Raw genomic sequence first — 14815 nt, 5'->3', positions numbered from 1 at the left:
GACAGTTTGAAGTCAAACCTCTTATATAAAGTTACTTCTATTAAAAGAGAATGATCCTGTTTAAGTAAATAGTTTTATTCTGTGACTTTTTGAATTTAAATATGTAAAATAATATTGTGAGCCAAGTAATATCTTGATTATGTGGCATAAATTTTAAAGTTTAAAATTGAACAAAATCATGATTATCAAATTTAAAAATTTTTTAAATTTTCACAGGAGGAAATATAGCAAATTATAGACTATAGAAGAAAAGATTAGAGAACTTGAAAACCTAGAAATAGGAACTATTTAAAATGAAGTACAGAGAGAAAAAAGACTGAAAAAGAAAGGATCAGGACAAAAGTGATCTGCAAAATATATCAAGCAGCTTAACACACATGCAACTGAAGTTTTAGGAGTTGGGGACTAAAAATGTATTCAAATAAAAAGTGATGGGTAAAAAATTTCCAAATTTGAAAGTAATGAAATCTAGGCAGAATAAACTTAAAGAAAATATGCCAAGGCACATCCTAATCAAACTGCTAAAAACCAAGGGTAAAGAAAACATTTCTAAAAGTAGCTGGGTAAAAAAGACATATTACACATAGAGCAAGGATTGGTAAACTATGGCCCACTGGACAAATCTGGCCCACCGCTTGTTTCTGCAAATAAAGTTTAGTTGGAATACAGCCCACACACTCATTTACGTATTTGCTAGGGCTGCTTTGTGCTCCATTGGCAGAGTTGAGTAATTGCAACAGCCTAAAAGGCTTTTATGGTTTGCAAATCCTAGAAGATTTATTATCTGGCCCTATATATAGTTTAAATCCAAATATTAATTTTATTGTTATTAACTGTAATTAGACTAAATGCTCCAGACAAAAGACAAAGGTTGCCAAAATGGATAAAAAAGCAAAACAAAACAAAAATCTACTTATATGCTATCTACCAGAAATATATTAAAACCTAAGGAAACAGGCTGAAAGTAGATGAATGGAAAGGGATACATCATGCACCCTATTCAAAAGAAAGCAGGTGCAGCTATATTAATGTCGGTCAAAATTTAAGACAAAGCATAAGTAGTGAAGAAGAAAACCACCTAATAATAAAGATGATTCAATTCACTAGAAGTTATGACAATTAAAAAATTTAGATTACACTTATAACATCAGAATATATAAAGAAAAATTTACCAGAAGGACAAATTCACAAATATAGTAGAAGATTATAATAACCCCTTGTTAGTAATTTGTAATATAAGCAGAAAAATCACTGATATAGAAAATTTTTATAAACAGCTTATAAATTTGTTTAAAAATTTGTACTAATGGATATATCTAAACCTTGCATCCAACAAATGCAAAACACATATTCTTTCATCATATATATATATATATGTAATGATTATAAATAAAAACTTGTCTATTAGGCAAATTTCAACAAATTTTGAAAAGTTGATATTGAACAGAAGGTATTCTTCAACTACAATGAATTTAAGCTATTAATCAATAACAAAATGACAATCAGAAAATTCTCATGTTTGGAAATTAAGAAATATGAATTTATTCAACAAATATTTAATGCATGCTTACTATGAGCCAGGCACTGTTCCAGGCACTTGGGATTGTATCAGAGAGAAGGGTAGTAATTAGAAGTCTGACATACCAAGTGTTGGGAGAGAATATGGAGTAATGAGAACTTTTGGCATGTTGGTGTAGTATAAATTATTACAACAACTTTTGAAAGCAATTTGATATTTTCTAGTAGAGCTGAAGATAAGCATACCCTATGATCAGCAAGTCCATCCATATGTATAAACTTTAGAAAAATTCTACTTTAGAAAAGCTTCTTATGTGTACCATGAGACATGTACTAGAATATTCATAGTAGTATTGCTAGTAATAGCCTAATTTTGAAAACAAATGAACTGTCCATCAACAGTAGAATGCAACTGTAAATACAGATATTTATGCATTGCAGTATGTTCATATAATGGAACACAGTATAACAATGAAGATGAATGAAGCACAGGTACCCCAAAAACATTGATGACATTTACAAATTTATTGTTGTGAAAAAGAAGCAGGACATAAAACACTAAAGATAAATTGTGATTCCATTCATATAAAGTTCAAGAGAATAAAGTCCTTGTGATTCCATCCATGTAATATTCAAAAACAGGCAAAATCACACTATATTGTGTAGGGATGTGTAAATATGTGATAAAGTATATAGAAAAGTGAAAAATTATTATCATGACAATCAAGATAGTGGGTACCCATAGGAAGGAGAGAGTTTGACTCCAGCGTGGCAGTGGGGGACTTTGGGGAGGGGAGCGAAGATGATTGCACTATCTGTTTCCTAGATAGTGATCTATTGCCTTTGTTCATTCAATTGTACATGTATGTTTATTTACTTGTATGTATTTGTGTTACATTTCATAACTGATAAGGGTCCAAAAATAAAGGGGAAAAAAGGCAAGAAAAGCATTAAACATAGAGGACAGTGTGAATAAAGGTAGGGTGTGGCATGAAAGTGTGCTGGGTGCATGGGAACTACAAGCAGATTTGTGCATCTGGGAGGTAAACAGTGGAGCAGAAAGTGGTGGGAAAAAATGAGGCTGGAAGCTGTGGCAGCCTTTGGAACATTTAAGCTGGGCTGTGAAAAGGCTCAAATCTGAATTTTAGGTAGATTCCTCTAACTACTGCCGGGGAAAAGGATGCACAGGGAGTATAGAGAAGGGAAGGGGCAGAGGCAAGGCTGAGAGAAAAGAACTATTACAATCATCTGGGCATGAGATAGCAAGGGTCTGCAGTATGGTGTCACTTATAGAAATGGGGAGGAGGAAATGGATTAGAGAAATATCTGTGTGCATTTCGGCAATCTTCCTATTTTGAAAAACAGTCACTTCAGGGCTCTGTTAACTGTGGGTTTGTGGTTAAAACGTGGATAGTATGGTGCCAAAATATCACAGAGCTAGTCTCAAGCATATGTTCCTTTCCAATATCTATTTCTTTCCAAGCTAAAATCAGACAGGTAAGACTCTCCCAGTTTTCAAGTCCCCCAAGCAACTGAGGCTCCTTCATCTCAGATATCTATCACTCTCAAGAAGCCCTTTAGGTAGTATAGACATTTTAACAACATTTGTTCTTCCAATCCATGAGCATGGAATGTTTTTCCATTTCTTTGTGTAATCTTCAATTCCTTTCATCAGTGTTCTATAGTTTTCAGAGTACAGATCTTTCACCTATTTGGTTAGGTTTATTCCCAGGTATCTTATGGTTTTTGGTGCAATTATAAATGGGATCGATTTCTTGATTTCTCTTTCTGCTGCTTCATTATTGGTATATAGAAATGCAACTGTTTTCTGTATGTTGATTTTGTATCCTGCAACTTTACTGAATTCATGTATCAGTTCTAGCAATTTTTTGGTGGAGTCTTTTGGGTTTTCTACACAGAGTATCATGTTGTCTGCAAAGAGTGGAAGTTTGACTTCTGCCTTGCCAATTTGGATGCCTTTTATTTCTTTTTGTTGTCTGATTGCTGAAGCTAGGACTTCCAGTACTATGTTAAATAATAGTCATGACAGTGGGCATCCCTGTCTTATTCCTGACCATGGAGGAAAAGCTCTCAGTTTTTCTCCAATGAGGATGATATTAGCTGTGGGTCTTTCATACATGGCCTTTATGATGTTGAGGTATGTTCCCTCTATCCTTACTTTGTTGAGGGTTTTTATAAAGAATGGATGCTGTACTTTGTCAAATGCTTTTTCTCGCATCTGTTGAGAGGATCATATGGTTCTTATCCTTTTATTAATGTACAGTATCATGTTGATTGATTTGCAAATATTGAACCACCCTTGTAGCCCAGGAATAAATCACACTTGATTGCGGTGAATAATTCTTTTAAAGTACTGTTGGATTTGATTTGCTAGAATCTTGTTGAGAATTTTTGTACCCATGTTCATCAGCGATATTGGCCTGTAATTCCCTCTTTTAGTGGTATCTTTGTCTGGTTTGGAATCAAGGTAATGCTAGCCTCACAGAATCTACATATGTAATGCAATCCCTATCAAAATACCACCAGCACTTTTTTCACAGAGCTAGAACAAACAATCCTAAAATTTGTATGGAACCACAAAAGATCCCAAATAGCCAAAGCAATCTTGAAAAAGCAAAGCTGGAGACATCACAATTCTGGACTTCAAGGTATATTACAAAGCTGTAGTCATCAAGACAGTATGGTACTGGCACAAAAACAGACACATAGATAATGGAACAGAATAGAAAACCCAGAAATGGGCCCACAGCTATATGGTCAAATAATCTTCAACAAAGCAGGAAAGAATATCCTGGGAAAAAGTCTCTTCAACAAATGGTGTTGAGAAAACTGGACAGCAACATGCAGAAGAATGAAACTGGATCACTTTCTTACACCATACACAAAAATAAATTCAAAATGGATGAAAGATCTAAATGTAAGAGAGGAAGCCATCAAAATCCTAGAGGAGAACACAGGTAGCAACCTCTTTGATCTTGGCTGTAGCAACTTCTTTACTAGACAGGAGGCAAAGGAAACAAGAGCAAAAATGAACTATTGGGACTCCTCTTCAAGATAAAAGCTTCTGCACAGCAAAGGAAACAATCAAAAAAAAAAAAAAACTAAAAGGCAACCTACAGAATGGGAGAAGATATTTGCAAATGACATATCTGATAAAGGGTTAGTATCCAAAATCTATAAAGAACTTCTCAAACTCAACACACCCAAAATAAATAATCCAGTTAAGAAATGGGCAGAAGACATGAATAGACATTTTTTCCAAAGAAGACATACAGATGACTACCAGACACATGAGAAGCGAAATACAAATCAAAACCACAATGAGATACTACCTCACACCTATCACAGGAAACAACAGATGTTGGTAAGGATGTGGAGAAAGGGGAATCCTCTTACACTGTTGGGGGGAATGCAAAATGGTGCAGCCACTCTGGAAAACAGTGTGGAGGCTCCTTAAAAAATAAAAAACAGAATTACCCTAGGACCCAGCAATTGCACTATTAGGTATTTACTCAAAGAATACAAAAATACTGATTTGAAGGGGCACAGGCACCCTGATGTTTATAGCAGCATTATCAACAATAGCCAATTCGTGGAAAGAGTCCAAATGTCCATTGACTGATGAAAGGATAAAGATGATGTGGTCTATATATACAATGGAATACTAGCCATCAAAAAGAATGTAATCTTGCCATTTGCAACAACATGGATGGAGCTAGAGTGTATTATGCTAAGCAAAATAAGTCAGAGAAAGACAAATACCATATGATTTCACTCATCTGTGGAATTTAAGAAACAAAACAAGATGAACATAGGGGAAGGAAAAAAAAGAGAGGGAGGCAAACCGTAAGAGACACTTATCTATAGAGAACAAACTGAGGGTTGCTGGAGGGGCGGGGGGCGGGGTAGGCTAAATGGGTGATGGAGATTAAGGAAGACACTTGTGAAGAGCACTGGGTGTTACACATAAATGATGAATCACTAAATTCTACTCCTAAAACCAATAATACCCTATATGTTAACTAACTAGAATTTAAGTAAAAACTTGAAACATGAAAAAAAAAAAAGAAGCCCTTTAAAAATCTGACTTAAATGCATCATCCGCCTCTTGCCCTCACAGTGGATCAGGGAATGATGTTGCTGTCTATCCTCTGTACTAGCATTCTTTCTTGCCTTTCTTTCTCTCTCACATCTCTGTTGATTATTTCCTTTGTTCCATTAGACCTTAGATTCAAATTATACCCCAGCATCACCTCCATGCTCCATCTCTAAAGAACCTTTCTCCATAATCATTGTTCCCAATGAAGAGAATTTCCCCCCAAACACTAATAAAAGTCCACGAGTGGGAAGCAGAGGGGATGTAGGTCTCCACAGACCTCATTACAATTAAACACCAGGAATGTCAATGTTCTAATCATGTGAAATTGTGGGCAGTCCCTGAGCTATTGGCAACTTTCTGGGGGCAGAAAATACATAGAGAGGATGGAAGGTACATGAAGCCCTGTATCAGGCATCATGGTTGGCTCCAGAGCTCCAAATGGCAGTCTGTGGCCAACTACCCAGCAACCCCTGGACTGGAACTAGTGCTGTCAGAGTGGCACAGGATAAATGACTGAATGTACAGTGAGGGGGAAAAGGTCTCTGCAAGTGTTGACACAAAAGCAGCTGTAATGCAGAAAGGGGAGATAGGGTAAACGCCAGCACAACAGGTTTAATTGGAATAACAGGTGATTTTCAGTGGAAATTCAGACTGCATAAGAGGGATTCTTGCTTTGTTTTTTTTTTTAGATTTTTTTATTTATTCATTTGAGATACAGAGATAAACAGAGAGAGAGAGAGAGAGAGAGAGAGAACAGGAGCAGGGGGAGAAGCAGAGGGAGGGGGAGAGGGGAGAAGCAGGCCCCCTGCTGAGTGGGGAGCCAGATGCGGGGCTCGATCCAAGGACCCTGGGATCATGACCTGACCCAAAGGCAGACGCTTAACCATCTGAGCCACCCAGGAGCCTCAGGAATTCTTGCTTTGAATAAAGTTAATATGGAAGAGAAAGAAATGTGTGTTTGGGGGGGTGGCCTTTTTAAGACTCCTAAAAATAGTTTGAGGGCACAGAGCAAGCAACTGAAAGTCTTGCTCAGGCTTAGGTGACGGTGTGTGTGTGTGTGTGTGTGTGTGTGGCTCACCTCATGGCCATGTCTATGACAATAGAGCTCTTGAGACTGGGGACATTTGGACACCCTCTCCAGCCAAAGGCTCATAATGGTTCGGGGTTCTTGCAAACTACCAAGTCCATTTCTCTGTGTAAGAGTAGAGGAAATGAGGGGCGCCTGGGTGGCTCAGTCACTGAGCTTCTGCCTTCACCTCAGGTCGTGATCCCAGGGTCCTGGGATTCAGCCCTGCATGGGGCTCCCTGCTCAGCAGGGGAATCTGTTTCTTCCTTTCCCTCTGCACCTGCTCATGAGCAATCTCTTGCACTCATTCTCTCTCTCTCAAATCAATAAATAAAGCCTTTAAAAAAAAAGAGTAGAGAAAATGAGCAAAACAGTTTGTCTGGAATACCAGACAAACCACCCTCCCATGATGAGAATATTTAGTCTGTGTGACAGACCAAACCTACAAGAATGAGTATTCTCAGTCTTTCTTGCCCTCTAGGAAGAGACTCTGTCATTGACAGCTGGTGCTCCGGGTACCTGTGCAGAATGGAGGGCAAAATCAAAGGAGCTGAAACAAGGACAAGGAGTCCTTCTCACAGAAGAGAAAAAGAATACATCCAAGAGGTGAAGTAAGCAGGCTTGAGAGAAAGTTTGGTGGTGTCTGCAGAGAAAGGTGAGGGAATGGCTCCAGCTATGTCAGGATGTGTGAGATGAATAGAGAAGGAGGGAAGAAAAGTTTAAGATGTTTTGCTCTGTGCTGAGAATGCAAATTCCTTTAGAGTTTTCCCAGAGACTATAATAAAAATTTAAAGTGCTTCTTAATTCTTTTTGGCTGTTGGATGTGTTTCTTTTGAATGTGATATCATGCTGAGACGGGCCCCAAGGCAACTCTATGCCATAAAATTTACATCTGGAGAGGACTGTCTGGGATCGTGAAGTATAGCAGTCAGCTCTGCCTTGATTTTGATCATCACTCTTGATTTGGGTCCAGAGAGCATCTTCATCATGGCTATTGGAATTATAGTTCAAAAAGTACACTAGCTCTATAAAAGACAGACTGGAGATAAACTGGCATAATCACAATCCTAGTGAGAATGTGATGTTTGGAACTAGGTGTACCTGATGGAGACCTGTATCTATGTACCATGGAGTCTCTTCCCCTCATTGGCTCATGAGACTGGGATGAAGAAATGGAACAGCTAGGGTGGTTCCCTGAGGATAAGAAGAAGGCAGGAAGCAGAAGAGGTTGGTTTTTTCTTGCTATATGGCACACATGTTATGTGTGAAAACTCTAATGATATGGCCAGAGTGCCCATTCAGCCCCTTTTGCTTGGGAATGGATCCATTAAACAAACCCTAGGGCACTGGTGTCCAGAGGTCCCAGCCCTGAAACCCAGCCAGCCAACTAAAGCTTCTTGCCTCTCTGTATCTGTCCCCCATATTTTTCAGCGGCCAGCCCCTTCTATTTTTCCCGGTTCCATTTTCACAGAGTTGCTAAAATGCTCTGGTTCTGAGTCTGATGCCCCGACTGTCTCCTCCTCACATCTTCAAGTCCTACTACTAGCTTACTCCCCCGCCTCCCACCCACCCTTGGCTCTCAAATGTCTGACCTGGAGCTTGACTGGATCAGCCACACCCCTTGATCTCTGCACCTGTTTCCCATGTTCTTTCGTGCTTCTCCAATAATTTCCCTCCCCTCTAGGCTCAGACCCCCTGTACTCTCAGCAGACTTCATGCCAGTGCCTCTGGGCAGCATGAGGTAATCTTATGCTGAAAGCCTTGACATACGTGGTATCCTCAACAAGAGTGGCAAAAAGCCCTGTATGATGACATAACCCAGCTCCTACTGTATGGGGACTACGGTTAATGCAAGAGTAGGACTAAGATGGGAGGCCCTATATGAGGGACAGGGTCATCTTTATAGGTAGAAGGCAGGGACCCACCTGAAGGCTGAGAAAATTGGCAAGATGAAATCGTCCATGTGAAGTGCTGGTCAAGAATGTAAAGTAACAGACCCAGGCAAAACCCCCAAAAGTCATGTCTTTTCTGGCTATAGAAGAGTTCTCCTGTTGTGAACAGCAGGGTTGAACCCATATGCCCTGAGAACATGCTTGCTACAGTATGATCAGAAACTTATGGTGTGTAAGCTCAGCTCTGTGTGTGTGTGTGTGTGCGTGTGTGCGCGTGCGCGCGCACGCATTGTCTCTGTTTCTAGTTTTCCTATATTTTTCTAGAAGTCTTTTTGTAAATACCAGCCCACTTCAGCTGTGTTTAGAAAAGCATTTCTGTCTTCTCCTAAGCTTTAAGAATAACCCGTGGGGAACAGGGTGGAGGTAGGAATGAAAACCAAGGTGAGAGCGCAAGCTTGTGGAATGAAGAAAGGAATGAACAAGCAAATAGGACTGAATCATTTGTTTTAGAAAATATCATACTGTAGGGTTTTTAATTTGTTCATATATTTATTTTGGGAAACCAAATTTCTAATGGCTGCACAAAACTTGATTATATCAGCAATGCCTTAGGTTAAACTTTCTGCTATTTAGGTTATTTACCCACTTATTTCTATTTTAATAATAGTAAAATAGGCATAAACCAAACAGTTCTTTAGTGCTAGAAAAGTTTCTCTGGACTAGCCCCACTCTTCCTTACTAGAGTAGGGCAACCAGGGAAATCCCAAGGTAACATGTTGGCTATTGCTGAACAACTAGCATACAAAACATTCACCCATACCTAGCTTTTCCCCATCTTGAAGTGATACAATTTGTTTCTCCTCCTTAGATTTATTTCTTCATATGAAACTCATCTTTAGTTTCTGACCACTTGGCTTCTCCAATTTACTAGGGTCATTACTAGTTAGTATGCTGCTGCCCAGGTGCTTTTGCTTCTCAATCTCAAGTCATCTGTAAATATATGAAATTCAAATTTTCTTCCTCCTCTCCTTTCCCACTCCACTCCTCAAATAGGGAAAGGAGTTGTCTCAAAGGTTGAGGCACTCAGAGTGTGTCTGTACATGGACACTGGGCCTCTGGAGGGGAAACCACCCTCACACACACACTGTTCCCACCCATCCCTTCCACACATGGCTAACAGTTTACCCTTTCCCCTGTGAGCTGATGCAGAGCGTTATTCAGGTTAGAAATAATATTATAGATTATCCAGTCCAATTCCCTAACAGATCAGGAAGATTATTCATCCAAGGTCTCTGAATTAAAAGGCAGAAACAAAATTGAATTCAGGTCCCCTAACATCAGCTGTGTGGGGGCTGGAGAGTTCTGGATGAGGGAATGGGGGCATAGTGGTTCCTGTTAAAGTATTCATTCAATAAATACATAGAGCATTTACTTACTACGTGCCAGGCACTATTTTAGGTGCTGGGGATTCCGCGATTGAGGGCGTGGAGACAAACCTCTGCCCTTATGGAGCTTTCGTTCTCAAAACGTAAGTACTTTGCATCATCATCATGGAAAAACTCCCAGTGCCCAGGGTAGGAACGGTTGGGTCTCATCTCATATGGAAGGGATTCCCATCCTTTCTTAGCTTCTGTGCTATCTACAGCGAGAGGGCTGTTTTACTGCAGAAGCTGAAGGGAAAGGCGGAAACCTCCTTTAGTGCCCTCCCCACTCTCTGCACCGCGGAGGCCGGGCGCGCCCCAGCTCAAGTCTGGGATTATTAGCGACGGCCTCTCCACCCTCTCTGCTTTCCTGCGGACGGCTGGAGGACAGAGTAGCAAGACCCGGCTCTAGCGCCATCCTCTGAGAAAGGATTGCGGGTGGATGGAAAATCCTTCCAAGGCAGTTGCCCTCAGGGTCTAGTACCCAGACTGGGGGAGGGACAATCTCTCCCTGACCTGGAGGTTTATGCAGCAAACTGCTCTCTCATGCTTCCCTATTAAGCATCGCAGCCACACGCTCTTTCCACCCAGCGGAGGCCACTGCAGCGTCCCCTCCCCTCCTGCCCCACCCGCTAGTTCAGACTCCAGAGCCCCACTGCAGCTTCGCAACCATCCTTCCTTTTCTTCTCCACTTCCTGGTTGCCATGGAGACACACGTCATTTACGTGCCGTGCGTCGCCTTGGAAACAGAGGAGCATCCGCGGCGCCGCTGGGAGACCCGCCCCTGCCACTCCAACCACACTCGCGGGCGCTGCCCGTTGATGGCCGGGGGTAGTCCCAAGCGGTACCCACTGCTGGCCTCCACCCGGGCCCCTCCGCGAGCGCTTCTGTGACCCAGAGAGCCCGCGGGCCCTTGCAGCTCGTGGCGCCCGGAGGGCGGCGCTGACACGGGCGCAATTCAGGAGGCGAGGCAGGTCTGGGCGCTTTCGCCCCGGGGCAAGCCGGAGAGTCGCCGGCCTGGGACTCTCGCCGGGTCCTCGTCCCGCCGGCTCTTCCCGGCCTCCCCCGGTCCTGCCCGCGCCCTCCGCCCGGGACTCGTCTCTTCACGTAGGCTCCCCGTCCCTCTCGGGAGCCTCCTCTTCCCTCGGCTCCTCCCCGCCCCTCCGGGGACCTCTCCCCCATCCCCGTCCCTCCCCCCACCCCGGAGGCCGGGCTGGACCGGACCCAGAGCCGCCACCGCCCGCTTCTGCCGTTCAATGGAGGACGGTCCGCTGGAGATCATGACCAAGGACGGCGGCGACATGCCGGCACCTCTGGAGGTGTCCACCGTGCCGGCCGTGGGGGACGTGATCTCCGGGGAGTACAACGGCGGCATGAAGGAACTGATGGAGCACCTGAAGGCCCAGCTGCAGGCCTTGTTTGAGGACGTGAGGGCCATGCGGGGGGCCCTGGACGAGCAGGCCTCGCACATCCAGGTGCTCTCGGACGACGTGTGCGCCAACCAGCGGGCCATCGTCTCCATGTGCCAGATTATGACCACGGCGCCCCGCCAGGGCGGTCTGGGCGTGGTCGGCGGCAAGGTGAGCTGCCCGGGTGCCCCCCAGGAGCCGGAGACCCCTTCGCCTGGGATCGGGGACAGCGGTTTGCTGGGTCGCGATCCTGAGGACGAGGACGACGATGAAGAAGAGAAGGAGATGCCCAGTTCCGCCACACCCACTAGTCACTGTGAGCGCCCCGAGAGCCCCTGTGCTGGTCTCCTTGGGGGGGACGGGCCACTTGTGGAGCCCCTCGATCTGCCCGACATTACCCTGCTGCAGCTGGAGGGCGAGGCCTCTCTGTGAGGGGACTCCGAGGGGGCACTACTTTCCCGGGCTGGCTTTGGGTTTCCGAGTGCATGACGCGAGGGGACTGAACGGTGCGGTGCAGCATGCTTCACTCCGACCGCTGCTCTTGTGGGTCAGGCAGAGAGACTCCCTCGAGAAAGGATTTATAGGGTGAAGGACTTTGGGAGCATCAAGAATTCTTTCTGCCTAACCAAGGGAGACGTAGCAAACTGCGGAAAGGTGAGGTTCCGGGAGAGGAAGCGCCCACCTCTGGACTCCCATCCATCCCCTACCCTGCCCATTCCCCCTCCCCAGCCAACAGGAGAACCCCTGAATTGTGTAAATAAAATTCTGCTTTTTCTATTCTGAAAAAGGACTTATCTAGGACTATGGCAAATAATCTCTAACGATTTACCTAGAAATTAAGGAATTGGGGGTATTCTGTTCTGGCAACAGAAAATTTACCCTTCTGCTGAAATCCAAGATATTCAGCGCTCTGCAGAAGCCTCTCCCTCTCACAGATCTCTGCGGCTGCTGATTGGTAAAGGAAGCTTGAGGAGGGATGCAGCCCTAGGAATCTGGGTGAATGGGGTTCCAAGGGCCCCTGGGCTGGGAGGAGCTGGCTATGAATGTGCATGAAGACATAATAGCTCAACCTCTAGGATTTTTGCATGCAGAGCGGATCCTGCCTTGTCACTGACTTCATCTGGGATTGCTTTAGCCACTCACTGGGGCTTAGAGAACAAAGAGCCCAGTACACAGGCAGAGACTTGGGGGTGCTCAGCAGCAGCCCAGATTTAGGGGACGTTTGAGGGACTCTTGGGGGCCGCAGCCAGAAACTGTCTCTCTCCTGGCTACACCCGCTTAACTTCAGTTCCTTTTCCTGTCAATTTGTCCCTGCCTGCTGCCTCTCGGTGTTGCCTCCATAATGTCTTGTGTGTGTTATGTGTGTTGACTTGTGTAGTAGTGTGTGAGCCCTGAGGGGCAGGGCTTGTGGCTCTGGTGTTAGGTTCAGGGGGCTTCAGACCCTTCTGTGAGCCCCAGGCTATCATGGCGCTTTCCCCTCCCCTTTCCTCTTTCCCTCACAACCAGGGCATGGAGCATGTGGCTGTCCTGAGGTGCCCAACTGATGTGCCTCCCTCCCACCTCCTCAAGTAGTGACTCTGTGTGCCCTTTCTCCTCCGCTGTGTATTCCTTCTCAATGCTTTCCTTGGTGTTAACCTTAATAAAGAGGCGTCATCTCCCCTCCTTGCTGACTGGTACTAGGGGGATGTCAGGGTGGGGCTTCTGGGCCCACTGCACGGACCAGGGCTTAGGGGGAACTGCAGGGACCATGCATTCCCTCCTCTCTCCTTGCCTCCAGTTCCAAGGAGTTGACTGACCCTGCCCTGGTCGGACGCGCATTGCCAACTCTACCTACTTTCCCTTCCATCCCGGACCTTGAACTCAAGCTGGATGGGGGGTGGGAGGGGGGTTTGGGGAAGAAGGACAGCATATGTGTTGAGTCTCCCAAACTAACTAGGGTTTTTAGTAGCAGAACTCCAGATGTGCAAGTGACTTCTTTTCAGTGAAGCGCCTGCTCCCTGAGAGATCACTTCCAGATCTGAGCCCTGGAATGGCAGGCATGACACCTGTTCCATGGGAGGGTTAGGGATGGGGTACTGTGGGTACTGTTTGGAGGGATTGCCTGGGATCTCTGGGAGTAGAGTGACACATCACAAAAGAAACCACGAAAACTGCCTCAGGCCTCTAGTGGAGAATGCCGGTAAGGTATTCCCTGAGGAGCTTAGACTGACAGCTCTAGTCTGCTCCCTTGGGCTATGGAATTTCCCAAGGCTGCGGTTGGGAAGAAGAACGAGCTGGAGTGCTGTGTGTGTGTGTGTGTGTGTGTGTGTGTGTGTGTGTGTGCGCGCGCGCGCGCGCGTGCGGGTGGTGTGCATACGTGTATGTATGTGTGCCGGTGTTCTTGCTGCTGGTTGCTGTGGAGAGGTGGAAAGAGCACTGGAACCACAGATCTGGGTTTGAATCTCGGTTCCAACAGTGAATGACTGTTTGAAACTTGGCTTGCTGCTTGAGACTTAATTTCTGCATGTGTAAAATGGGGACAAGAAGTTGTTGGGGATAAAGATATCTAAGACCTGTAGGAACTCTTGGGCAAGTGTTAGTTTTTTTATAGTTCTCTTGGGATGGGGGTGGTGATGGTAGTGACTGGCTCCTCTGGGAAAACAAAACTACCTAGAGAAGGTTCTAGAAGCTCTCTTTTTATATAATCCTTACCCATCTAAAGAACTCTTAACTTTCAGGATAGTCAAATAAAGGGGGATGACGAAATTCCCAAGGTGACATGGGGCTTTTCATCATATATGTCATGCAGTTATGGGCCAAAAAGGTCTTGGGGGCCAGCCCTGTATAGGATGACCAAAGGAAGCTTTGGGTTGTGCAGCGGTTGGGGAATGTGTGCTGGGGCCCTAGAGAGGGCAGCTAAACCATATTTGTGGGGAAGTATCCCCAAAGGCTGGGAGATAGTTTCTTGTTATAGTTCGAGCATTCAGCTCCCATAACAATGATAGCTATCATTTACCTGACCCACAAGAGCACTTACCATGTGCCAGACACTGTCCAATTTCATCTCCAGTGAGAAGTAAACACTATTTTTATTTTCACTTAACAGTTCCAGAAACAGAGGCCAAGACTTTCTCAAGGTCACACAGCTAGTACTTGGCAGAACCAGGACTTAAACCCAGGTCTTCTGACTTAAAGAACCCTAAATTGGAACCGCTGTGCTAATTTCTCTATTATTTAGATCCTCAGGTCCCTTATTTCCCCACTCAGGAGTCTAAGAGTCCTAAAAAGGAAATGACATTTTAGTTTTAGTCCCTTTTCATCTTCTCAATGAGAACAAGAAATTGTAGTCCAAGTTTTAGTCTGTGGCCCTCATCAGAGTCTAGTGGATGATAATGTAATAATGGCACTGA

General features: G+C 44.5%; 1 protein-coding gene across 1 annotated transcript; it reads left to right on the top strand.

Annotated features, from left to right (window-relative positions):
- The first annotated feature begins 10477 nt into the window (after window positions 1-10477).
- On the top strand, window positions 10478-13083 carry CCDC184 (coiled-coil domain containing 184). Its single transcript, XM_025883070.2, has one exon. It carries the CDS (start codon window positions 11274-11276, stop codon window positions 11856-11858), a length of 585 nt encoding a protein of 194 aa, XP_025738855.1. The 5' UTR covers window positions 10478-11273; the 3' UTR covers window positions 11859-13083.
- Window positions 13084-14815: the final 1732 nt, after the last annotated feature.

The sequence above is a fragment of the Callorhinus ursinus genome, unplaced genomic scaffold, assembly GCF_003265705.2.
Source record: "Callorhinus ursinus isolate GAN/ISIS: 27379988/994484 unplaced genomic scaffold, GSC_fseal_2.0 scaffold44, whole genome shotgun sequence".
Taxonomy (NCBI): Eukaryota; Metazoa; Chordata; class Mammalia; order Carnivora; family Otariidae; genus Callorhinus; species Callorhinus ursinus.
This window is presented reverse-complemented; position numbering and strand designations above follow the sequence as displayed.